At 36.5% G+C, this 26,640-nt stretch overlaps 1 protein-coding gene across 1 annotated transcript; it reads left to right on the top strand.

Annotated features, from left to right (window-relative positions):
- Positions 1 to 2,032: 2,032 nt before the first annotated feature.
- LOC144453536 (15-hydroxyprostaglandin dehydrogenase [NAD(+)]-like) lies at positions 2,033 to 7,205 on the top strand. The gene is made up of 7 exons (XM_078144850.1): positions 2,033 to 2,125; positions 3,286 to 3,412; positions 4,152 to 4,258; positions 4,837 to 4,933; positions 5,986 to 6,062; positions 6,501 to 6,649; positions 7,085 to 7,205. Exons 1-7 carry the CDS (start codon positions 2,033 to 2,035, stop codon positions 7,203 to 7,205), a joined length of 771 nt encoding a protein of 256 aa, XP_078000976.1.
- Positions 7,206 to 26,640: the final 19,435 nt, after the last annotated feature.

The raw sequence follows: 26,640 nt of genomic DNA, 5'->3' as shown, positions 1-26,640 counted from the left end.
TCCTTAATCTGTCTATGTCAGATGTTATTTTTGGTAAGTTTGGCATTTGTGACAAAATATTCAATTTAGTCAATCACCTTATCATCTTGGGCAAATTTTTTGTATAAAGCTCGGTTAATTGAAAGGCGTCCAGACTCCAATTTTGGATCATTTATTAGTTACTAGTATCTCAAAAGTGTTAAGGATATGGAAATTAAATTTCCTCGCAGAGGAGCCCTGGAGCATAAATGGGAATCATTAGCTTTGTAATTATTACGTTACTGTAAGTCATGCAACTGGTTTTTCATCTGGGTAGGGATTAGTTTGGTTTTTTTCTGTGATTAAGTTAGGATTCTGTGCTTAGTCCTTTCATTACAGACGGATATTTCTGTTCAAGATATTGTTACATTATTCTTTATCAATTGTAATTATTTCCAATCCCATGTATTAATTTATTTAATTAAGTTAACTAACCCTCTCCCCCCTCTCCGTTTGTTCGTCCTGTGTTTTCTCTGTAATATATTACTTTGAGTGCAATCATATAACTACGCCATCAGAGTGACTGAATATATCGCTGCATATAACTAGACTGTCGACAGTCGTTCGTGCCTTTTTGCTACGTTTCATCTAAAACAAAGTCGTCGCCTCGCTCCGTAGCACTGAATGCTAATGCGTACTGATAGGAACTGCGACTGCCGAAGATTGCCGAAGGCACGAACTGTGCGTGCCTCTGGCACTCGGCTATCAGTTCGCGGTTATAGTATTGCTCCGGATCGGAGTGAGGTGACGACTTTAGTTTTAGCAAAAAAAGCACGAACGACTGTCGACAGTCTACATAATAAAACGGCTAGGATAAGAATTTACGACGGGGAGGGGGGAGGGGTTTGGGAGAAATTATTTTGTCAAAAAGATTTTAGCCCCACCTCCCTCGAAATAATCATGAACCCAAGAATTTTCGTAGTTTCCCCCCTCCCGGCCACACATATTATAATGATTTCTTTATAAATATATGTGGGCGAAAAAGGTATCACATTGGGCTATAACCTATACTTGGAGATACTTAATAGTTAGCAGAGTTTTCTCTTTAAATTTTGATTCTGGGCAGAATCAGCACCCTCATGATAGCTAGTGGGGAGGGTAACCACCTTTTTCAAAAAAATAAGGACATGTAGGAGGCCATTTAATGGCATAAAATTTCAAACCATACACATTATCGAAAGCCATAGACTACTTGAAAAATGTCTTCAATACCCCAATTTTACTCGAGTCAATACAAATGTTATGTATGTCTATATTACCTATATTTTGGCAGACACACATATTCGCTCGGCTATTGACTGCCTCATTGTTAAAATGTATGATAGGCAAATTAAATGAAGTGTACAATTGCAAAGTACAAGGTAAACGACTGCTCCTGAGGTTTGAATGTTCAAAAAAGTCTCCAAAGAGAAAGAGAGAGAGAGAGAGAGAGAGAGAGAGAGAGACAGACAGAGAGAGACAGAGAGACACGGCGAGAGACAGAGAGACAGACAGAGAGACAGACAGACAGACAGACAGACAGACAGACAGACAGACAGACAGACAGACAGACAGACAGACAGACAGACAGACAAGCCGCGAGAAATATTTAAATTTACTCGGTAAACGACCACTCCTGAGGTTTAATTTGGTTCAAACCATGAGAAAAATATTTCGCCCCCCCCCCCCCTTTCAGACCATCAGAATTTTCGCAGCCCCTTTGAATTCTCTTTTTTTTCATGGTCCCCCCCCCCATTTCTCCCCAGCCCCCCCCCCCCCCCGCCTGCCGTAAATTCTGACCCAAGCCTAATGTAGAGTCTCTTGTTGAAGTTCAAAAGTCATTTTTGGGAATTACACCAATGAGAGATTGGGTCATTAGCAGTAGGATCGTCGTGTCATTGAAATATCAAAGTCCAACTAGTCCTCGGTCACGATATACCGGCCATAGGGTTGACCATAGTGGCTAGCTTGCGCATTCCCACTTTGTAACAACCTCGTTCGTCAAATCCAGAGTATCTGATGTAAACATTCAGTCATGAGTTTAACAGGCAAAGTAGCATTAATTACCGGGGCTGCTGACGGTATTGGAAAGGCGATGGCAGAAGAGTTCCTGAAAAACGGAGCAAAGGTGGGAAAATGAAACTTTTAGCTATCTAGGGATGGTTTTATACCCTACAGGCCTTTATTGCTTGAAGTCAAACCAATGATTGTGTATCTCAAGTAATGTTCTGCATTTATCTTAAAGTTATTCCATATGCAACAGTAGTGAGTATCATGCATACGTGTCAGAAGTACGTATTCTGATGTCATCAAATAATTAATGTGTAATCCATTAGAATTACTAAAACGTTACCATATCATTAGTTTTATGTATAAAGTTTAGAGTAAATACGAAAAATTTGCTATGCCCAACGTTCACCAATTTCGCGAATCAGAAATCCGTTCTCGCAACCCAGAGTTCTGTGGCGGAGCGTCTTGGACGGTGCCGTAAAAGAGGCTGGTTTACGACGATGCAGAAATCGTGTTTTCCGCTTTATCAAAAAAGAAGTGTGTTGGAATTGTTCAAGAAGTGCCCCAAAGGGGCCAGGTGTTTTACGACGTTGAAGTGTCATATGTTTAACTTTTTAACTTGATGCCGTAAGCTGTGTGGATAACGTTAGTCAGATTTCTATATATATTACTTAGCTATATAATGTATAGTAAAGATTGTGACAACGAATTATAATATTACACGTAACAACGGTAATATTGTCGAAAAATAATAGGACGCGAAAGAGGAAGGATATCTGTTAAAGTGTGAGGGATATAACATGGTTGAAAAGAGGAGGAGGGGGAAAGAGAGGGGAACAGAAAGGTTAGAAAGGGGGAGGGGACAAAATAGGCTTAACTTCATTTTTCATTCAACAAATGATTCATTTTTACAGTATAAATCACGAAGACGTGTCATGGTAGCCCCTATAACATGTGTATGTATGTGTCTGTGAATATGTGATACGTAAACTGATAGTGACAAATATGGGTATGGTGTAAACACTTCTATATGTCACCATGTGCACAAGTTATGTCGTATTTTCGGCAAGTTAAGCAAATATTGTCTGCCAGCCAAGACTAGTTGTGATTGGACAATATATCTAGCCCTCCGTTATCAATAACTGGGTTATTCCATATATTACATTTACGTCTTTATCTCTTGCTATGTGTATGTTGAATACTGACGATGCTAGAGGCCGGGGTTAGAGGTCGTGTGGGACTACTAACCTATAACCTCGCTATCCTTCGTTTTAACAGGGTGTTTATCTCGTTGATGTCAACGAAAAGCTTGGACAAGAGACACTTGAAAACCTGCGCAGTCAGTATGGGGCCGATAAAGCAGTATTTCATAAATGTGACGTCACTTCTAAGGAAAAGCTGGAAGGTACATTTTGTCACGTGATTGTAACCATTATTCATCTCTTGTAGAATCTCTAGGGATGGACTAATGTTGGCAAATATTTTGTTCCTGGCAATAAGTGTGATTTGTTTACTATTGATGCCCTCAGCTCAGTGCGTTTTACTAATACACAATACATTTATAAATGTAATAATGATAGCTTGATATATCAACAAAGTCAGTTTTTATAGAGTGTTTTTTCATTGTGTGCTCAATTTGATTATTACAGTTGTTATCCCTAACATGGACTTATAACGGCACAATGACTTTATACTTCCTCAACTCCCTGGAGAACACTCAATCCATTGCAGCCTCAGTAATGTACTTAAGATTAGAGCATTCATAGTAACCTCTATCATACCAGGTGCCCAACTGTGATGACTAGGGCACAGTCTTCATTCAAATCATTCCTCAAAAATTTAGCCATTCACACACCGTCCAAGACGCACCGCCAAGTTATTTATTTCGCATTTATAACGATGTTGATTAAAGGGTTGGGTTTTTATGATTGTACACTTTTGACGACATTGTCAAATTGTGGATTGGGTTTTTATGATTGTACACTTTTGACGACATTGTCAAATTGTGAAGTATTATACTTGAAATGGAGTGTTCGGCTTGGAATCTACAGTTGCCAGTTCTTGGAATTCGGGAATTAGTACAGATAAAGTAGAATGATACAGAAGAAGAACTGACAGGTATTGTCTTGTATTGTTATTTCTAGCTACATTCAAGGGCTGCGTGGACAAATTTGGTCATTTGGACATAGTCTGTAATAATGCTGGTATTCTGAATGAACTCAAATGGCAGCTAATGTTGTCAATAAATCTGGTAGGTTGGATTATGATTATCGAATGAACTAAAAGTTATTATTATAAGAGATTATTATGGAATAACGTATATAAGCAAAATATTCTGTCAGGATTTTTTTACATTCGGCATTTCTTCACCTATTTCATGTTGTACAATTTTTAAAATATTGGCAGTTCTAAATATCAGTGTAACCAGACCATAAATTTATTAGTGACAAATATTATAGTAATATGTATGTAGTACTATAGTATTGCATAGAAAGGGTGGGGGTTGTAATATGTATGTAGTACTATAGTATTGCATAGAAAGGGTGGGGGTTGTAATATGTATGCAGTACTATAGTAGTGCATAGAAAGGGTGGGGGTTGTAATATGTATGCAGTACTATAGTAGTGCATAGAAAGGGTGGGGGTTGTAATATGTATGCAGTACTATAGTATTGCATAGAAAGGGTGGGGGTTGTAACATGTACGTACTACGACAGATATACTAAGACAGAACGGATGGGGTTATAACCCCTGTAAAATACCTATAACCTTTTTTAATAACGGATTTTACCAGCGTGATTATGGTCATTGTCGTATATCTTATTTCCAGAATGCTGTAATTGAAGGAACGTACCTTGCTGTCAAATACATGGGTACTCAAAATGGTGGCAAAGGGGGCGTGGTCATCAATAGTTCATCAATCGTCGGTCAGTGTTATGTGCTTTTACATTAAACTTTGGTTATGGGTGCCATTTTAGTATGGATGGGCAACATTACTCTGCAGATTCTAGAAGAAGTTTTCAACAAACTAGCTAGAGATTTATATCAAAAGTGTCCTTTAACAATCAAAAGTTTGTTTTGTGAGTTGTTGCCATTGACTACATCTATTCATAGGTAGTGGTTTCCTTTTAGGCTTTATGATATGAACAATTCAGAAATGTGTTGTATTAGACATACCCTGCAAAACTGTTTCGAGTGTCAACATGTGACCAACATATTCTGTAGAGCGGGTCAAATTCTCATTTTACAACCAGTGACAGACAAACATTCACAATCGGAACTTGTTACAAATAGGGAAAATAAACAAATGAATTGGATTAATAACACTTGGCACAGCATTCGAAGTGCTGAGACATGTATGGGTTGATAAGAACAGTTTCATGGCCTTAATATGTACATGCTATGCCAGGGGAACTTGAAATTTGACTTTGAATGAGAATTACTGTCTATAAAAGAGGCCATTAAATTGTTCTTTAAATATCAAATGACATGTAATACTTGTCTCTGTACTGCCAACATGTTAACTAGTTCTTCTTGTAAATACTTGTATGTCAATGTCCACGAAAACATGTGTATTGTGTTGTGATGTGATGATGTGATGATGTGATGTGATGTGATGTGATGTGATGTGATGTTGTGATGTGATGATGTGATGTGATGTGATATGATCTGATGTGATATGATGTTGTTATGTGATGTGATGTGATGTGATGATGTGATGTGATCTGATCTGATCTGATCTGATCTGATCTGATCTGATGTTGTTATGTGATGTGATGTGATGTGATGATGTGATGTGATGCGATGTGATGTGATGATGTGATGTGATGTGATGTGATGTGATCTGATCTGATCTGATCTGATCTGATCTGATGTTGTTATGTGATGTGATGTGATGTGATGTGATGTGATATGATGTTGTGATGTGATGTGATGTGATGTGATGTGATGTTATGTTATGTTATGTTATGTTATGTAGGTTTAATGCCAAGACAATACGCACCAGTCTATACTGCAAGTAAACACGGTGTCCTTGGATTCACCAGGGCTGTAGCAGTGAGTAGTCTCAAATTTGCATCATGAGTAAAACAAGAAATTGTTCAGACTTCATGATTTCAGAATATTACTAAAGTAAAATGTAGAAATACTGATATTCATTGTAACTTCACCACACAATTAAGACTTTGAAAATCCGTTATGACAAGTAGTAACAAACCTAGTACAATTACAGCAAAATACATTTGGACTTGGTACATTATTCTGTCTCTGTCATACTCAAGTGTATCACCCAGCTAACGTAAATCAGGCATAGGCGTTGGTGAGAGATGCATAAACTCTGGTGCATGTACTTGATCGAGTGCGGGCGCTCTTTAGAGCAATTTAAATTTGCGTCTGAGAATGACTCTATAACATCATCTCATTGCAATAGACAGTTTTCATAGCGTGACAATCTGGTGTATATGTTCTCAGTGCTTTAATTTATTGTTTTCCAAGTTCGAACCAGCAATACAGGATAATGGAATTCGTGTTGTAGCTATCTGTCCAATGGCTGTAGAGACAACATTCATGCCGCTTGGAATGGAACACGGCACTAGATATACCGAGGATTATACCAAGGCTGTTGACGCTGTCCCTTTAGTCAAGTAAGTTTGTAGATGATAGATCGTAAGACTTGCTACAAAATGGACATTGTTGACATCCAGTTTAGTCTATAACATTTTCTCACACAAATTGCCAGTAAATCTATAGGACATATATCACCTACAATTGGTGATGTTGTTATAATCGCGTTGTTGTTTTTGTTGTTGTTATCGACATTGTTGTTGTAGTTGTTTTTATTAATGTTGTTATCGTTGGTGGTGGGGGTGGTGGTGGTGGTGGTGGTGGTGGTGGTGGTGGTGGTGGTGGTGGTGGTGGTGGTGGTGGTGGTGGCGGCGGCGGCGGCGGTAGCGGCGGCAGCGACGATGTGGAGTGGGAGGATCGTTTTGTGTATGTATGTGATGAAAAAAGTTATATTCTATCTTAATTGTAGTTTGAGTGCTTGGTAATAACAATAAAATATAATTCTCTCTATGAAGGTTGCCAGAGATTACATCAACAGTGATGCACCTACTCGAAGACGCCACTTCTGTGGGGACGGCCAATGCCATATTTCCTGGCAAAGGATTTAAGGCTATACCGCCACCAAAGTTGGACTGAAAAAAATAGCATTTTCAAAATACCGACTCTCACTACTCTATACACTGTATAGGTTGGAGCTCTGAAGAGTGGTCTTTTATTTTATATTTCACTTATTTGAATTTTGCTCTTTATGTTCAATGATTCTTTGATTTTGAGAACTGGATATATTCAAGTGTAATAACTCCAAATGAGTCCAAATGAGTCCGTTTTTGTGATATTACATGTTTGTCAATGTTGCACTGCGATGTGTATTTATTCACGTACTCAATAAAATAGATTTAGACGTGTTAAAACACAATAATTACTCCACTTTCTTTCTTTGGGCAAGAACATGTAAACCTGTTGTCAGCCACATCAGACAAAACAATATTGCAGCGCCAGTAGTGCATGTTTCTTACAATTGCGTATCTCATGTTCATGGTTCTTCTTGTGTTACGTGTCTCATTGATTCGTTTCCATTATTCATGATATTTGTAACCATTTTTTCTTCAATTTTTGATACCTAAAATAGTAACACTTTACCATATATCGCCATGTTGCCAAGAGTCTATAGCTATTGTGTTAGGGGGTCTTTAGAAATGCAACCCCGACCACTCCACGAAACATATCTGAACGTTGTATCCGTATATCTGTGAGGGTGTGAGAAATGAATGCCGTTGTCTTTAGCACTAACAAATTTGGGTATAGAGACACTCTGTGAGCGTGAAAACCAAAGGACCATATTACTAACTATTATGTGTGTATAGCGTTTGTTGTATATTCATATGGCAAAATTATATCCCTGAGGACTAGAGGCCGTGTATACCAACACCACCACGAAGCTTTGTCGAACAGGTGAGTTTGGTTTGCTAACTGTATTATTAGTGTATACTTTTGGGTGAAAGTGAGACACAAGAGAACAACGCAACGTTGTGAATTTCCTCCAGACCACGAAATACACCGATTCAATGCAAAAGCTTTACGTCTGAAATATTTAACTAAACATACTTATACAGCGACGAAAGGTGCTAACTTCATTACCGTCTCTCGTGGCCATAGGTGTGAACTTCGCATGATAGCTTTTCCCGTTGTTTTACGTGAATAGTTATCGGATATTTTGACTTGACAAGGATAAAACTGTGACCTATTAAGAGGCGTTTGTAGGTATATTATCACGCATTTTAATCAACAATAAAACATTACAAATGTCAGACTGTAAAATTGCAGGAAACTGATGACTGCAACCGTGACAAAGTACAAATGAAATTCTGAATTGTTGAAAAAATGCCGCGCAACCGACCGTCCACAAAATAATTTGGTACGACATTTTACAGGACTAGAGCGTGTGGCTACCTTTTGACAAGTTTTCTTACATGCAAGTTTTTCCTTATTCTTTCTAGTCGCCATATATAACATATCTATAATAACAGTAGTCTTATGTCAAGATGCATCAAAATAGTTTACAGAGCTAATCGCCATACATTTTTTCAAACTGATTTACAACTGAACCACTGTTTAGTCGTCAAACCATTTTCACTTTGAAACTGTATTATTGAGAGGTTCATATTGCATAGAACCAACGACTGTAATTGACATGAAATTATAAAGACGAGTTGAAAGACAGAAATCGCCACCGTATTACCTTACTCTAATCAAGGTTAATAATTCAACGTCAACATGTAGTACACATTTATCACAATATGATTGTATTATGCGATATCTGTATGTGTACCATAACTCATTGTATACAAACCCTAGATAAGTGTTTCCAAGGGATCGTGAAAATAGTAATGAGTTTAAGAATTTGTATTTGAATTATTGTCTGTAGTCTAAAATGAGGACAAAAAGGGGTTTGAATATTCGACTTGTGTGAGTTTGTATTTCTGTCATCTGCTACTCTGTAATTTGAGTTTGTTTTAGTGACTACGTGTAATGTTTATTATACAACACGATTATCAGTCATCATTGCCCCTTAAATAGTCTATAAATGGGAAATATAATTGAAAGATCAACTGTAGGCTTTATCCAAGGTGGTGGCTTTAGCCGTTCTTCAAATTTGTACATCGGCCTTCTTCGAATTCCGTCTATGCAGTTTGTGTTTGCGCCAGGAAAAGTTTAGAATTCTTCTAGGGGATGGCGTAACGGAGAATAATAGTCCCGTTTTGTTGCCCTTTGTTTGTCTGTTATTTTAACAACCACTGGGAGGAAAGTAACGGAGATATAACATTTTGTTAAGTGTTTGTAAAGTACAACTAGGTGAATTTGATGCGATTGTTTACATAAAGGTGCAACGTAAGTCAATATTGAAAGCCCGGATTTTCGCTTCACTCTTGTTTAGAAGAACACCATTTAATCCTTACTAGTTTTATTGGCAGTCATTTGGAAATACAGAGAATACTTCAGTGACATTTTTATTTCTTGTACAACAATTGTACGGGTTACAAAACCAGTTTAGTTTCCTTCAAGACCACACCATAAAAACGTATCGATCTAAAGACGATTCCTTTCATCGAAGACTCGTCGAATTATTACCGTATTGATTTTCAGCTGTACAGAAAAGGGAAACCCTCACTGTGTGTCTTGGCTGCGGTCCAGGACTCTCTTTCGTTCTTCATTTACCCTTTGAGTGACAAATCCATCAAGGGGGTTTCACAGTCTTTAGTCGATTTAAATGTCTTCAGTATAATACGATATGATCGTGAGACAAAGAGTACTTGCTCAGACATGTATGGTAACACAATCCTTCAATAGCCATATACAACGTTGCTAATGTTTGACCTTTATTAAAGCGATACAGTAACAGGTGTATGTGCTTGCAAGTCAGGTAAGTGGCATGTCTTTTCTCCACAATTCTGTTTTCACTTTTTCCACTTTTTTTACCGGCGCTCGAAACATTGTCGCGCGTCCGTATACATGAACTAGATAAACAGTCAATTATTTCATGACGACAGTCAGGAAGGTATTATTACCATTATTTTAGCACACGGAATGTCAATTTTGACAGGTCTATTTGATTCAAGACTTGACGTATACCTCTTCAAGTGTGTCAACATTGAAATGTGATTATATTAAAATGTTCTCCACCCAACCTTCACACTCGTCAGCACCCCTACGAAGTGTTGAAGTTTGTGTTGAGGGATTCGAAATGGTGCAGTTTTTTCAAAGATTGTTGACAATATTGTCAATTCATAAAATGCTTACTAGTACTTCGGGACTAAGGACCAATTGTGATTGAGGTAAAAGTTACCGTGTAAGGGTCATAGGTGTTAATGGAAACTATTGTTGTTGTAAAACATCTTCGCTGCGCAGTTTATATCAGTTTACATCGCACATCTACACCAATGCAAATATCTCCGTGAACCTTTGATCTTTTGGCCAGATGATAACAAACTATTCTTTTTTACGTTTCATGATAAACATGACTGTCCAACTAACATGACTGTTGATAGCTGTATCATTTGTTTTCAAGTTTACCACTCCACCAGCCGAGCAAATTACACAATGTAGAAACAATTGAGAGGAGAATTGGTTCAAGCTTGACTGACTACACAAGTATGTGTGCTTGTTGAAGGTGAATATGGAGATATTTGTAATCAACGTACTAATAAATTTACATGTCGGACATTCCAAACTCTGAGAGAAGAGCAGATATCAAAGTATTCAAGAACCAATTTTATGATCGTCGTACTTTTAAAGGTGTAAAATTTTAACGTATCTAACCAAGAACGGGCTCTATTTTGGAAATGTGACAATCCCGGGTGTTCAAGATATTGAAGGAGAGAAGAGACACTCTCCATAACTCATAGTATTTAGGTCACGAGGCCATGTACGTTACACTTGTTAAGCCCATCCTGAAATCGACATCGCCAATTCGGGCAAAATTTGGAAAAAAGTGTTATTAATAGAACAATGTGAGTTAAAAGAGAATTGGCTGGCCTTCAACTTTAAATGGAGGCTTTCAAACTTGAACCTGACTTAATTAAACCTGGTCGCTTTGCATAATAGACTGTTAGTGTTTACATCATAATGTAACTATTTGGTGAGTGAAAGTATTTCACCATGGTCGATCACGTCTCAACATTTATGTGTTATCGATTGTAAATGGTGTTCTTGAATCTTTATAAAGTTAAGAGCCAAAGTTTTATTTCATTAATTCATTTGAAGTCACTTAATAACTTTACAGAATAACATCAATGTGACCTTTTGGCAAAAGTCCATGAGAAATTATGTTTGGAAGACTTAGTACTGATACTGCATTTGTCACACATAAGGAGGATATATAGCTCTGTGTAAGGTGGCACAGTGGTTTGGATGTTAACGTTCATTAAAACCAAGGTTTTACGGTGTGTAATACCTCCATCATAAATCATGGCTTGTTCCTAACTCAGAAAAATTGAATACTTAGCTATTTTCATTAGTCATTATTAGCTTTCGCGTACATGGTCCTCAATTCTTATTATAAATTATAATTCATGATCATTTTTACTAATTTTTCAAATATGTAATTTGGTTATACAACAATAATCTCGGCTAATTAGCAGGTTAGAGATTTGCCAGTAGAATTGATTGATTTGAGAATGGTTCTAATCTCGGCTAATTAGCAGGTTAGAGATCTGCCAGTAGAAATGATTGATTGAGAACAGTTGAGTAGAACACGAGAATGATATGTTAACCGTGTAAAAGTGATAAGTTTCATTCAACCTTGAGACTCCTGAGACTAAAGTAACTACGTAAGACAAATTGTTGTAAGTTCTTTGCTGTGGCACTTCAGTATAGAGGTTTTATAAATATTCACTGCTACTAAAAAGATCAGTCCCTCAGATCAAACTCAACCATTAAAATGTTATGCTGCAGCGCGTGGACAATAGTACCACCGGTGGAAATCCGTACTTCAGACTTGCTTTGTCCGAGTTTTGATCAAGTACTTTCTTCTGTGTGCCATAACCTTTGTAAATCACTTTCATCTGAAGCAAACTTAGTAGAACAAAGATCCCTGTAAGGATTATCCCTAAATGTATCATGTGTTGGAACGAAACACCTTTATTGCTTCAAAGGAGGTATTAAGTAGGTAATTATCGACGTCATCGGATTATGCTAGAGATTGTCGTCACAATCTGAGTACACTCAATTACGTGCAACAGGTGTCCGTGAATGTGATCATGTCATGCAGATGATTCCATGTAGAGATTTTAGTGCACCTTTCTAAGTTGATTGACAAGTAGAAGCGTGGACATCTTTCTTTCATTGCAAAATGGGACGGCAAGTTCTGTTGAAACGAGACTTTTCTAATAGGGTTCGAATGTGACGGCAATCATGCAAATACAAATCACACTCTCCTTGTCTAACCTCTGATTAATACAACACGAGTATTGGTAGGCCGCCCTCATTATGATAGATTCGCAAAATGATTTGTGATTTGAAGAGAAATTAGTAACTATCAACAAAATTGATATCTGTCAATGAAAGAAAAATCAACCTTAACCTTAGTAAAGTGAACATTTCATTCCAAACCAAAATCAGCAGGGTTCAAACATGACTTGGAATGTAGTGACACACCTAGATCTACATCGTCCTAGATCTTTAACTATGACCCTGATGTAGACATAAACAAAGAAAGTTTTGACAAAGAAAGTTTTGCAACATGGTGAATAGTCTAACAACTCTCTTCTGTGCATAACAGAAACAATCATTGTCTGTGGAATATTACTAAAACCACCTGTTGATTTCAAAGTATGTATGTATGTATGTATGTATGTATGTATGTATGTATGTATGTATGTATGTGTGTATGTGTGTATGTGTGTATGTATGTATGTACACTATGTATGTATGTATGTATGTATGTATGTATGTACACTATGTATGTATGTATGTATGTATGTATGTATGTATGTATGTACGTATGTGTGTATGTATGTATGTATGTATGTATGTGTGTGTATGTATGTATGTATGTATGTATGTATGTATGTATGTATGTATGTATGTCATTCGAAGTCAAGTTAAACACAAAGAAATACAAAACTGTTATCGCCTATGGAATACATTCATTTATGTATGTTTAATTGTACATGTACCAGGATAAAATCAAACAAACGAGAAAATGCTAAAATCACTGAAGAAAAGTTAGCCCATAACAAATTAGTTTATATTCCTTCGAAAAATATTACCTTAATTTTCACATCATCAGAAGTTTGATATGATAAATATACAATGTACTAATTGTGTTTACACCCATAAACTCTTCCCTTGTAAGTTATCGGGTATTGGAAGAGGTCACAGGTCATTGGATATCATAAAACACAACACGTGACTCACCTCTTCATAAAACCAAGACTATTGAAACATGGGTTCATGCATAAATATGACCAAAGTATGGAAGTAAGACCATACAGTGAACGTTATCCAAAGTACCCATGATGCCGATGTTGTTGTTGTTGTTGTTGTTGTTGTTGTTGTTGTTGTTGTTGTTGTCGTCGTCGTCGTCGTCGTCTATTTTCATATTGTTTCTCCTACATCTTCCCGTGACAATTAAATGTCATAGTGCCCTGCCGCATGATTGCATTTATCTTAAAAATACTTAAAATGTTTTGTTTTTTTGTTTCTTCCGTTGGCACCAAATCTCATTCTGATACAACGTAACACTTGAAGAAGACCAGATCTAGATTCATTGAACTGAGCAAAATACAAGGTGAAAAGGTTCAAATGTTTTTGTGTGTGTGTAGATTTAAAGCATTTGCATGATTTCAAACACATAGGAAGAATTGTAATCTGTCGCCACTAATACCGTATACTTCTTACCCTATTCTGTTTGCAGCTTAACCTCTTCTCGGGTTGCGCCACCTAACGGATTATTTGACAGGTTTAGATTACTGCTGTTGTGCTCGTACTCAAAGACGGCGGTGCATGCACTTTAGTACACAATACACTTGATAATGGTATGCTTGGCGATAAAAACGGATACGAACGAGCGTCCTGGTACGTTAAATAAAGAATGCGTACACCTATATCTTCGAGGAGTGATTAGAACGCTTGATGTTGTATCTTCAGCCTGGGTGTGTTAATTATCAGGAGGTGTACTAGTAGTCATGGATACAATACATTTTACCATATATGGGAAAGAAAGAAACAACCCTGACACAAGAACATTACAATACATTGACCGGAGATGACGTGAGTTAGATTTGATCCACATCTTTGTAATTCGAACTTCCAAGGATCTAAAATTCTAGCTAGTACATTGTTTACCATATCTTTTATTCTCCGTCATCACCAAGTTGTCACAAGGTGAAATGTGTTTTAGAATCAGTTGGTTTAGAATCAGGATAAATAGCTATGAAGTAATTTCTACTGTCTTCGTCCAAACACCTACATCACATCATATTTTACGTGTTTTTCAAGTAGCATGATAATATTAATTCATGAATTTATTTAAACAAAATGTCAGTTTTATAGTATTGTTAAATATTTGCTCTTGATTCCTCATATTCACATCAATGATAGAGTTAAACTGTACTAGTATATAGAGCCGATTGGAAGTAGTCAAGATTAGCACGTGATGAATTGTCATCACTTATTTTCCAAGAAGGCAGATTTTCTTCTTATTATATTATACAGTCCTAACACAATTTTGATAAGCTTTTAAACTTTAATGTACATGAAATCTTTCGCAACTTTTGTCGAATACGTGCAATAAAATCTCAGGCTGATATATTAGTTGGTTTGTAAACGAGAAAGCAAGGCATGAATTGCACTTTGATTTCCATGCCTTTGATGCTATACGCAACTATACACATGTCAACTGTATATAACAATAGTTGTACACATGCAAATACACATGTCAACTGTACATTACAATAGTTGTACAAATGCATATACATTTGTCTTGTTTTGTTTTGTTTTATTATCTATGTGACGTTTACTTAACGTTTGTTTGCTATTGTTTTGACTCTTTTAAATATCGAATACGTACATTGTCTAGCAACCATAGAATTATGTCAATACCCCTACCCCATGATACATGACCCCCTAGGTTGTTGAACCTCGCCACAAAGTATCTACGCTCGATGACGTGGTAGTGATATGAACCTTTTCAACCCTGCTCTAAAATTACATTCACCTGCATGCCTGTACTTTAATAGAGCACAACATTGATTTACAGAAATAAACAATAGACGGCTTACTCTTTGACCTTGACATCATGACATTGCAATGGTTCAATTTAGGTCCATATGTATACCGTTCGCAATATCCTGTGTATGGTGCAGCTTTGGACTGATGTTGATATAATCATGTTGGGGGAAAGGATACGGATTACCCCTTAGATTGGTTTCCTAGGTAACGTCTTTTTGGCTTAACAATAACTAATTCTAAATTGTGTGTTTGCGTTTCATACGAATTGATTTACACGACTAAGTGAACTGTAATACGGTTCATTTGGACCATTAGAAATTATTGAATATTCTGGTTTACTTATATTTATCATTATTGCAGTGTAAAGTAGCACATATACTGTTATTTACTCCATTGAAACACCACTTTCTCTTCATTGGTTTTTTCATTCATCTAATATAGCCACTACATCTATTACTTGCAAAATTTTTGTATTCAATAACTGTAAGATTAGACGTAGAGCAGCTACTAACACAACGAAAAAGCTTTCATTGTTGAACAGGTCGATTACAGACTCAATTATTACTATTCAAACAAAACAGAGTAAGTGCCGAAAAAAGTGAATATCAAAACGTCAGAACATGCTTTGTGTTATGAACTAAGTGAACATATGTGCAAGTCGAATGATTTTACATTCTTTTCGGTAATTTTTTTTTGTACTTTGAAATATAATATGTCGTGCTGCTTAGTTTGAAATCCTGGAAAGAAATCTTAATATGGGTGATATTAACAACCGTCAAAATAATTATTTTATGTTTGGTTTGTACATTTCTCATCTCTATCAGGACCACTGTCTTAACCAATACTAATCAAGCTAGCTAAACCGTATTGTCCATATTTGGCGATATCTTGAAATCTACATTTTATCGAACTCCGACTTTTGTCCTATTTGCGGGGCCCCGGGGCAATCTTTTTTTCAATTTTAATAAACAGATTTCTCAGTTCCTTACAAATTGACTGATTTTCCAGACGGTTTCATTGATTAAAACCCGAGGTGATTTAATTTATTTGAAATAGGGAAAGTGTTTGATTTGATAATCTACCTCGTAAATCACCATGTTCTTTAATAAAATTGATTCCATTTCCAATCTATTATAATTGAAATAAATCGTTTCATATCTTAGACAGATTTTGTCGGACAAGTTTGGTTTGTAATTTGTAATAAGTACAAATATTTTACACCAACGACTAAGAGTAGAGAGATTAAATGAGAATTCGAACAAGGTGATTACGACATGTTACGCCATCGTTTTTTTGTCAATACTTACAGAGCCGTACAGACGTAAGACGATTTCTTTCTCATCAGCTAGCCGAAAGCACATATTTATGTAATTTCTCTCAGTTTGTCGTCAACTTTCACAGAGAAATAGTGAAAAAACGAGGATCTACTGAAACATTGACTCTAAAACATGGTAAAGTTGATCCATTGCACTGTTATGTGTAGTCTCGACTCTCCAGGGCACACAGTGTAGTATTCTTCAGTCACAAACTCCAACGCCACAAGTCGTCATGATTTCACAGCGGAAACTTGTGTCGTCCCTTGATATAGCGCATTCTGTATAAAAATAGATAGATTTCACATAAAAACGCAGAAAAAAATATTTGTTGCGATAGGCCAATTGGACTGTATCGTTATGGTAGTTTATCCCGCCTTTTCTTCCGTCTTCTATTTTAGTTTGTAAGAAGTGAATGAAATTCATTACAAATTATATATATTATTCCTTACTTTGTTACAAATAATCTGCTAAGTGTTGCGTTGTCTTGTCATTGTCATCACAATCTCGTAAGCTCTCTAATCACAGACTTGACTTTATCAGATTTATCAAACTCCTAACGATTAAGTGGATGATTCATGCAGGGTGCTATACTGTTCACCCTATGTTAGTCATTACATTTCCTTTATTCATAGTTTGAATTTAATTTATTTAACATCGCCAAAATATTATAAATAGTAATTAGACAAACAACAAAACCTAACTATTCAACTGCAATGTGATACACTTTTTATATAAAATATTACAAATGTATTTTATTTACAATTTTAACCAATAATTGAGAAATTTAAATGCATTATGCGACATCGTGCATATAAGTAAGAATCACAGTAATTCTATCGCCTTAACTGCCACCCTACACATAAAGATAAAGGGCGGTACATTACTTTCAACATCCTAGGAATCGAAATGGAATTGTCGAATACTTTAGACAGATTGTACAGTGATGTTACAGTGATTAGTGAAACGAGGTTTACTCCTCAGTACCTCTACTGCACGTGTACATAAACTATATATACCATCATTGATCGAAGCAAGGACTACGTACGTGCTCCTATCCATGCCTTTGAGTTCACTTGTGTCTAGATTTATACTTCAGCTACCCACTTTCAGACGATGGACGTATGTTCTGAATATCAACAATGCAAAAAAAGACTGATCAATTATACAACGTACCAATTAATTAACCTGTCTGAGGAGTAATTAACAAAATGATAAACAATGAAACGTACGCGTGTGGTTTAATCTTTACGAGATTGTCGTCGACAAAGAACGTCTGTCAATCATTTTTTTTAGAATGAAACTCAACGCATAATGTTTACCTAAAGGATCGTCTCAGATTATCGCGTCGGATCACAAAGCGAAATCCTTTGTCTATTGGGAGCACAACTGGTTCGGTGACCTTCATTTTCCGACAGACTTGATGATCGTTTTGAAGACTGTTTTGTATTTTGATAAACCAAATATTAAAATCGCAATCGTGAGTGTCTCTCGTTCAAATTAATATCATTATAAAAGTGAGCCGAGATAAAAATCAAATGATGTATCACTGGGCGATGTCTTGAACAAAACGAAATTGATGTACTAATCGTCCGTGATGATCATGTGCCATGACTACCGTTGAAACCATGACTACCGTTGAAACCATGACCCAATCTTCCATCGCGTCATAAATATAAATTTCACACTTTTGTACAATTGACTTAAAGAGACAATTTTCTCTTTCTTAACCCATGCGATAATTTGAGATATATCCTAATCCTGTCAAAATTAGCAAACATCAACACGCGCATCACAATGAATCATCCAATTGTATTTTAATAATTTATGTAGCAAACCAGCCTTTACGGCCTCCACACGTGAGAAACAAAGCAGTTTGGTAGCTTTCCTGTGACTTCGCACGTCTAGTCTAAAATTCACATGAATACATACATTCAGTTGACACACGTGCCCTTCTCCTTTGGTGGACTTGCGCAGACATTAGACTGTTGTCTACGTTCAATGATACTACGAATATCGGTTGACATTTTGTGTGAGCAGTCTTGCTTAAAGTTCGACTTGGAGTTACCTCTCGATCACAGTTCTCTCCAATTTTGAATACTTGCATCCAGCCACAAGACTACATCAGCCAGGGGTAGTTAGCGTTCATTATTCTACAGTAAATTAAGGTAAGAGGCTTCGCAATGTTGACTAATTTACCAGGTTGAGTTGACATCTCAAGTTCTGTTCTATCCAGTCATAACTACACAAAAGTGCCAAGAGATCCATTTGGCATCACGTCATTTGGGGATCTAGGAATGATAACAATATGTTTGTAGTAAAGGTGACTTGCTAAACTAGAATTATTCGTATACCAACCACATCTCGAGACAAAGACGCTCTACTGTCTGGCCGCATCAATATTCTGTCAGAGACAGAGCGCTGGTAGCCACATTTTCTTACATCATTCAGTTGTGCACCAAGACTCGTACAGTATGAATTTATCCTCATTGCCTATGTGGTCACAGGTAGTGGATTTATGATACGAAGGGTATGTACGTGTTCCCCTTCTACACATCATATCTGTTTTCACACATTGGTTTGTAATGTGCTTTAAATATGAGTTTATCAAATATTAAACTATTCACAACTGATTTTTTTATGGTTTCTCTACTGGTTACTGAGCGTGGACACTGCAAATATGTATATGTATACGAACAGTGCATATGGCCGAGTTTCATTTGCACTAAATAACATTTGATTGTGCAATGTCGTCATAGACCCTCGTTTGTGGAGGATCTATGGTCTCGTACATGTATTTGAATACATTCTTTGATGAAAAGAGGGACCCGGTCTCTTTCTTCAGTTAAAGCAAGGAGGCAGAAGGGTACCTCACAACTTGTAATGTATCTTACTCATATGAAATTCTGTCCCTTCATTGTTTTCGATGCCATTCATATCAGCGTAATCATCAAATATCGTGGAAAGCTGTGCAAGAGATCCGCCCTTTCGTTGTTCTACTAGTCGTATTGGTATATAGTTTCTATTGTACACTTAGGAGATATGGTTGATTGGCTTGGCTTGGTTTGGCTTGGAACCACCAAGTAACTAATATCTGATGTGAAACTCTTTCACCACTGTCATTACATGATTAAACATAACAAACTTCTTTTTTCTTTGGGAAGACGTGTCAACAAAGGCAACCAATACAACTGGAAAGGCTCAAGTAGCATTATTATTTTGATATACAGATAGATAACGTTGTCAGGTTTCAAACACGGTCCTGGTAGTCTATTGATTTACAGGTAGATAACGTTGTCAGTTTTCAAACACGGTCCTGGTAGTCTATTGACATCGTTCATCCAATTTTTCAGTAACGGTCGGTGTTCCAGATATACACTAAGGTTATTCTTTGCACGTGAATGTAGCCAATAAATCAAATCAGATATGATGCTCAATTACTGTGATTTCATGAAATAAATCTGGTCTTACAATCTACATGATAAAATTTATAGAATAATATGTTTCTCAATATAAGGACTTTTCCTACAAGTTTGAAATGTTGCACTTTCCCAGCACCCCAGATTTCAATAAACCATAATTAAAAAATAAATGAAACATCGGAAATCTTGATGTCACATAAAACCTTTTAATTGTCTATCCCACTGTCTACATTGAATAGAAGTAATTGAGAATAGTTGCCATCCCTCTCTCTCTCTTTCTCTCTTTCTCTCTTGGGATATGTGCTTTGGCCTCTGGCGTATTTATCGTTTCATGCATATTGTATATAGCATCTATGAACTGTTATCTTTAGATGCAATTATGGTATGACATTATATTTGGATGACATATTGGTGTATATCATAGGGAAAACTCAAGAGATAATATCGGCAAAAAGCTGCATTTTAAGAAATTATAACTGAAAAATGCAACACAAGAACGAAAGTGTTGTCAAGGAAAGACGCAGACAAAAGACTCGCCCTTTGCTTCAGCTCCAATGACTCATCCATGTACAATATTGATGCAAGCGAAGAAGGGACACGTCCATGACACGCTCATGTGTTTTGTACCTCCACCCATTTCCACACGTACGTCGTGAGTCAGGCTCCATTGTCAATGGCTCGTAGAATTTCAAGGTACTGATAATGACGTCATAATTGCCAATATTACACCTTGCATAACTGAAAGCTATCTCGTAATCGTATGTAAACATAATTTTTTAAAACTAAATTGTAAAAAATGTCAAATGTCAGAAAAACAAAGACTATCCTGTCAATTTGCATGATGATGATGATTCGGTTGATTACAAAACATATAATAGTCATTTGTACTATCGTAGTGAAAGCGTAAAACGTTAATGCAAGTCCATTTAAATATGTTCAGACCTAAACAAAGGTTAACTTTATTTACCTAGTTCATTGTAAACAGACTATGTATACATATTGTCTAATATACATGTGTATTCATCGGTTAATCGTTTCTGTTGGTGTGGTTAGCATGGTCATCATCTAATACTTTGAAATTATTGAAAAGAGAGCATAACATTTTAATTAATGTAGCATGAATAAGTATTTAATTAACACCGTAAACTTGACATCTGGGCTAAGGCTACATGTTGATTTGGGAAAAAAATGGCACTATTATAATATGTATGCTACCTTCTGATTGGCGATATGTATGCTCAGCAAATACCGTAGGCCTTTCAGCGAGTTCACATCGCCATTGTCTTTTTACATGAAATACTGTAAGTGTATTCACCGTTCGTGATTCTTATTGATGTGTTGCTACTTACATGGATATTCATGCATGCATGCATGCATGCACACACACGCACACACACACAGACCACACACTCGCACGCATGTACGCACGCATGCACACACAAACTCATGCATGCATCCATGCATCAATGAAACATGCATGCATACATACATACATACATACATACATACATACATACATACATACATACATACATACATGCATGCATACATACATACATACATACATACATACATACATACATACATACATACATACATACATACATACATACATGTGACATGACGAAGACTTTTATTCTATCTCCAAAACTGACAAATATCTCGCACATCGGTTGATAACACTTTTGTAGAATAAAGTGCATTTAAAATCACAGCGTGTGACAATACATACGACATGTTAAAGGCTATTAATATTAATTATTGATTGTATTAAAAGTCATTATAGGATTATTCTCAGTTATCGCGTTACTTCTTCCAAGTAATCTTGACTAATGAATTAATCTGCAAAATATATTTGTATAGTAATTTATTGTCACTGTTTTAATGTCGTACACTGGTAAGGAACATTTAATCACTGTTGCCATAGCGACAGGGTAGCATCAATCAAGACAAACGTCTAACTTCTCTCGGCCAATCATTCGGAAAACGAGTATTTCATGAATATCACACGTATTCAAAGATGGAATTGAATTGTTTGTTTGTTTTGTTCTGTTTTTTCACGAAATACCAAATGAAAATATCAACTACTGAAATGACAACGTTTATTCCAAGTATTTCTCATTTGGCAAAATAAGCAAAAAATTGAAGATGAATAAAAAAGTAAGAATCGACACTAATCTTTGCCCGTAAGAGACTAGTGGAGTAGAAAGCCGAATACATCCGACAAGTTATTGATACGATCTTTGCCCGTAAGAGACTAGTGGAGTAGAAAACCGAATACATCCGACAAGTTATTGATACGATAATGACAAATATTACTCACAATGTTATACTCAGCAAATATTTCTGTCAAATGTGTGTCTGTATAACTCTAAGTACTTGCATCTCGGAGAAGACGGTCAACCCTTTCTTTATTACCCAGATTTACCAGATCTGGATTTCATACTATATGAATTATTCATATTCCGTGATATTGAATCCCGATATTGAAACTAATCGCATCCCAAGAGATATTGTTGACTTCATAAAACGAGCTCGTTTTTTGTCTGTACAGTTTGTATACTATTTCTCATAGTATCAGCAGAAAACACAGGCCATCAATTGTGTACGTGCTCCTTGTTAATTTATATATGTATTCTGTTTAATGACACATCTACTGTAGGTTATGACGAATTCTGATGTATGAGGTTGGTAAAAATATGAAAAGACGCCATATGTCTGTCTTTTTGTAACGTTACTAGAAGCCAATCCTTAACAGTTGAACTAATCTCCGATGTGCTTCCAGCACTTTCCTTTTCCGACATAGCACAGCCACAGTGAATGCATACTCTTTAAATTTACACAAGTAAATCACTAAAACTCTTTCCTCTCTCAAACAGAGTCAATGCATGACGAACATCATCATGCTAACACAAATAAGATGGTAAACATGGATTTTGTAAGTAAGAGAATGATGACAGAAGTAAATTGAAAAGACAAATGTTGACAGTGTATACTAAGAATTAAACGTTAGACCAATAAGTCGGATATGACATGAAAGAAACAAAGCTGTTTAGATTATTTCGATGACGTCACTTCGAGAGTAGGTAATCTCCTGAGTCTTCACTGAGAAACCCGGGCCAAGAGATGTGAGGTCGATTTGTCTAAAATGGCAAAGAGTAAGACAATTTCGTCCTTAGTTGTCAGTAATAAAGCAATGGCAGTAGACGGAATAGGCACACGTGGACATATGTATTAAGGTGGCTATAACGCGACGAGGGGGAGGAATATACATACCACGTACGCGTAGTGTGAAATAGATTCTGTCGTGATAATTGCTCATGTATAGTAAGAATAGTGGCCAAATTAAAATGATCTAAATACCGGAGTGGTATGATGATATTCCGATGGTTTCGTTTTCGTAGGAAGACACTACATGGAAATTTGTTAGAATTGGTGGGTCCAGGGGTACATGACGTAACTACTATACCATATTTAAATTTACTGATGTTGGTAATAAGTGTAATTGCAATCCACATTAACCCCGTCCGTCAACGTATCCACACCTAATTACACATGTACCATGTATGATGCAGTGAAGCCACACCATAACATAGCATATACGTGATATGTTTGAGACTCACGTTCAATCAAAGGCAAGGAAGGTTCAGTTAACATATTATCACATACATCTGGGTTCTTATTAGTAAATACACAAGTCTTGTAACTGACATAGATTGTTTCATTCTAAGTATAGTTAGATAAAGTTAGAGACAGGTTATGCAAAATGTAGCATGGTGGCTTTTTTCTCAGTGGTATTGAAACAGTAAATGCAAATATATAAACGTTTCTATAGCAACGTGCAAGTTGCGATTTTCAGTTTATGTTTCTTGATGTCTTCAGCATTCCTATGACTGTAAGTTACGTTAACCACAAGTGATTTGACAGTGACTGTGAATTGTTATCCACTGTTCTTTATTTTGTTATTAGCACATAACTAAAACTATTGTCACTGACTACGCCGTCGGAAGAGTTGATGTCTCGCAATTTGCATCATTCCACTCTTATCTTGTCCATTGTATTTTGTAGGATCTTTTGTATTAGAACACAGCCTGGAGTAAATCTTGCATTGACAATAGTGCCCTGGCGGAGATTCCGAAACCCCAAAACAACTACACACATACTATTTTGTTTATGGAGTCTTCTTGTGGATCGTAACAAAGGTTCCTGTATTGTTGCTACCTTCGTAAATATTCATGTTCTCCAATCAGGCAGAGAGACAGTTCTTGTTTGACTTCCGAATAATTTCAAAGGTTTCATAGGAAACAATACCAAACCAGGTTCTTAAAATAACCTCCCTTCAATCGACGAACCTTTAATTATGGTATACATAACATGTACATTCAGATTGTTTGGTGTATTCGTGTGATGTGCAGTAAAGGTAAAAAAAGATCTAATTTCTTCCTCTGTGTTTGTTGTGAAGGTGTAGAGATTGTTGTTGTTGTTGTTGTTGTTGTTGTTGTTGTTGTTGTTGTTGTTGTTGTTGTTGTATTCATCTGAGTGTCTTGGGTTGGAACCCCTTACTTGTATGAGTACATATATGTAGCACGATGTATCAAATTTAAGTGGAATGGTGCAAACTTTCAATGTCAAACGTATCCTGAATAACACACCTAATTACTATACCCAACTCATCTCGGTGTAAAATACTTCATACAACATTTACAGTTACCTGTACTAGTTGTTCGTTCGCGCTCTGTAAATTCAGGATATCTTTTTGATTGGTTACAATGCTACATTACAAAATGTACAAAGTTACCACTTTGAAGTTATGTTTTGAGAGTCGTGTACCCATGACTGGGCTTTCTTAGATAACATTTGCGTGTGTTTTAACTTGCATTTTGTTCTCAGGTTGATCGAAGTCTTTTCAATATGTGTAGCACAAATGCACTCCGTGAGTTAAACTGCTAGTGGCAAGGTTGGTACTGGTAGTGAAAGAGGTGGAACGATACGAAAGTCGATTACTCTGATACCGTTATATGATTATATTATGATATCAACAAAATTCAACTTAGTGGCTATAGCACCAATCAACTGTATCATTTTTAAATATCTGCAAGCTACGACAAAACCCGGCACGTTCTGTTTGTTGAGACGATGTTTTTTTAAACCCTTCGAGTTTTAGACCGCAAAGTAGAATAGTTAATTACATGATGACAATTACCCTATTACATTACAGCTTTAACCAGATTGTTCAAGATTATACCAATAGAAATGCTTAATCCACACTCGTGGTCAAACTCTAAGACCAACTTGAAATTCCACTAGTGAAAAGCTCAAGTTTATTTTAGCCCCAATCCATTCTATACGTCGGTTCATTTCAATTAGCCCCTGCTCGTTTTACAAGAATTCTCTATTAATCAGACGGTTTGTCGGTTTCTCGGCCAATTTAAAACCCAATTTCCTTTAATCAATTCTTTAGAGAAAGTACGACTTTCGCTGCGTGAATAGGTGGGATTGGCTTCGACATCGGAAATTATGGATCTTAGTCTGTATACAATTCGATGGTGATGCCTGCATGTTTGACGTCATAATATTTCATTATGATTTACAATTTGAAATTACCGGTACTCGCCTTCAGGTAATCTTAAGTTAACGACCACTATCTGGGGTGCTGCTGACAGGGTAAAACTATATAATTTGACATTAAACATTTCTCGTGGATCTGGCATTTTAGAGATACATTTGAAAGTGAGTTGGCTAAATAAAAGTGCACATCGGATAATTACAGCTTGTTAGTGTGTAAATACATTCAAAACTTTGAAGTTTGATATGAAATTTCATTCAAGTCATTTCAATTTCCCCCAATGATTGCAAGTGACCAAAATGAGTATAGCGTTGAATAGAATATATGATGGCATAACGTACAGCGTAGACGGCAGCACACTTTGTCTGTGACTACAGTAATGTTAGAGGTATCAATGTTAGGTTTGTCTCATTGTTGCAATCAAGTAAAAGCTACTAGTATACATTGGTATCCTTCACGCTGTTTTCGTTATGTACATTTAGTACACAGCTATAGAATAACTATTGTCATTATGGTGAAAACAACCATGCAAATACCCCCTACCCTGCCCTTTTGATTTTCTTTCTGGTAACGTTAACTTAAATACTTGGCTGTGGTCGATGTGCTATTTGTCGTTATAAAAAGATGCCTAGAATAAGGAACCATTGCAATGAGAAGCGCTTGCATCATTTCATTTCCCCATCACATTGCAGTTTGAAATACAGCTGATGAACTCCAGTAAACATGTGGGGGTTTTTAATTTCTATGTTAATTAAAGCCCATCAAACTCACACAACGTTGCAGTGAGTTCATTAAGGCGGGCAACTTGTTAACCAACAAAAGGTTTTGCACAAATTGATCGAGTGATTAGTTTACACTTTCTCGCCTCATTATCAATAACAATAGCTGTCAGATTGTAATCGCAATGGCCGTGAGTACGCATGAAGTGAACGTAATTAGACGGTGGATTGGAGAAGACATCACTTGACGTAATTGATGATTAGATGTACCAGTTCAGTCAGTGCTTTGACACATAGTTGTTTAGTTGTGTAGTGCTCTTG

The sequence above is a fragment of the Glandiceps talaboti genome, chromosome 2 (assembly GCF_964340395.1).
Source record: "Glandiceps talaboti chromosome 2, keGlaTala1.1, whole genome shotgun sequence".
Taxonomy (NCBI): domain Eukaryota; kingdom Metazoa; phylum Hemichordata; class Enteropneusta; family Spengelidae; genus Glandiceps; species Glandiceps talaboti.
The sequence above is the reverse complement of the archived record's forward strand: the minus strand, read 5'-3'. Positions and strand labels throughout refer to the sequence as shown.

What these genes read in the sequence shown, in the direction of transcription:
- LOC144453536 (XM_078144850.1), top strand. Translation starts at nt 2,033, where the DNA reads ATGAGTTTAACAGGCAAAGTAGCATTAATTACCGGGGCTGCTGACGGT. An exon ending in TTCTAAGGAAAAGCTGGAAG is followed by an intron (nt 3,413 to 4,151) that starts GTACATTTTGTC and finishes TGTTATTTCTAG; the next exon opens with CTACATTCAAGGGCTGCGTG. An exon ending in GATTCACCAGGGCTGTAGCA is followed by an intron (nt 6,063 to 6,500) that starts GTGAGTAGTCTC and finishes TTGTTTTCCAAG; the next exon opens with TTCGAACCAGCAATACAGGA.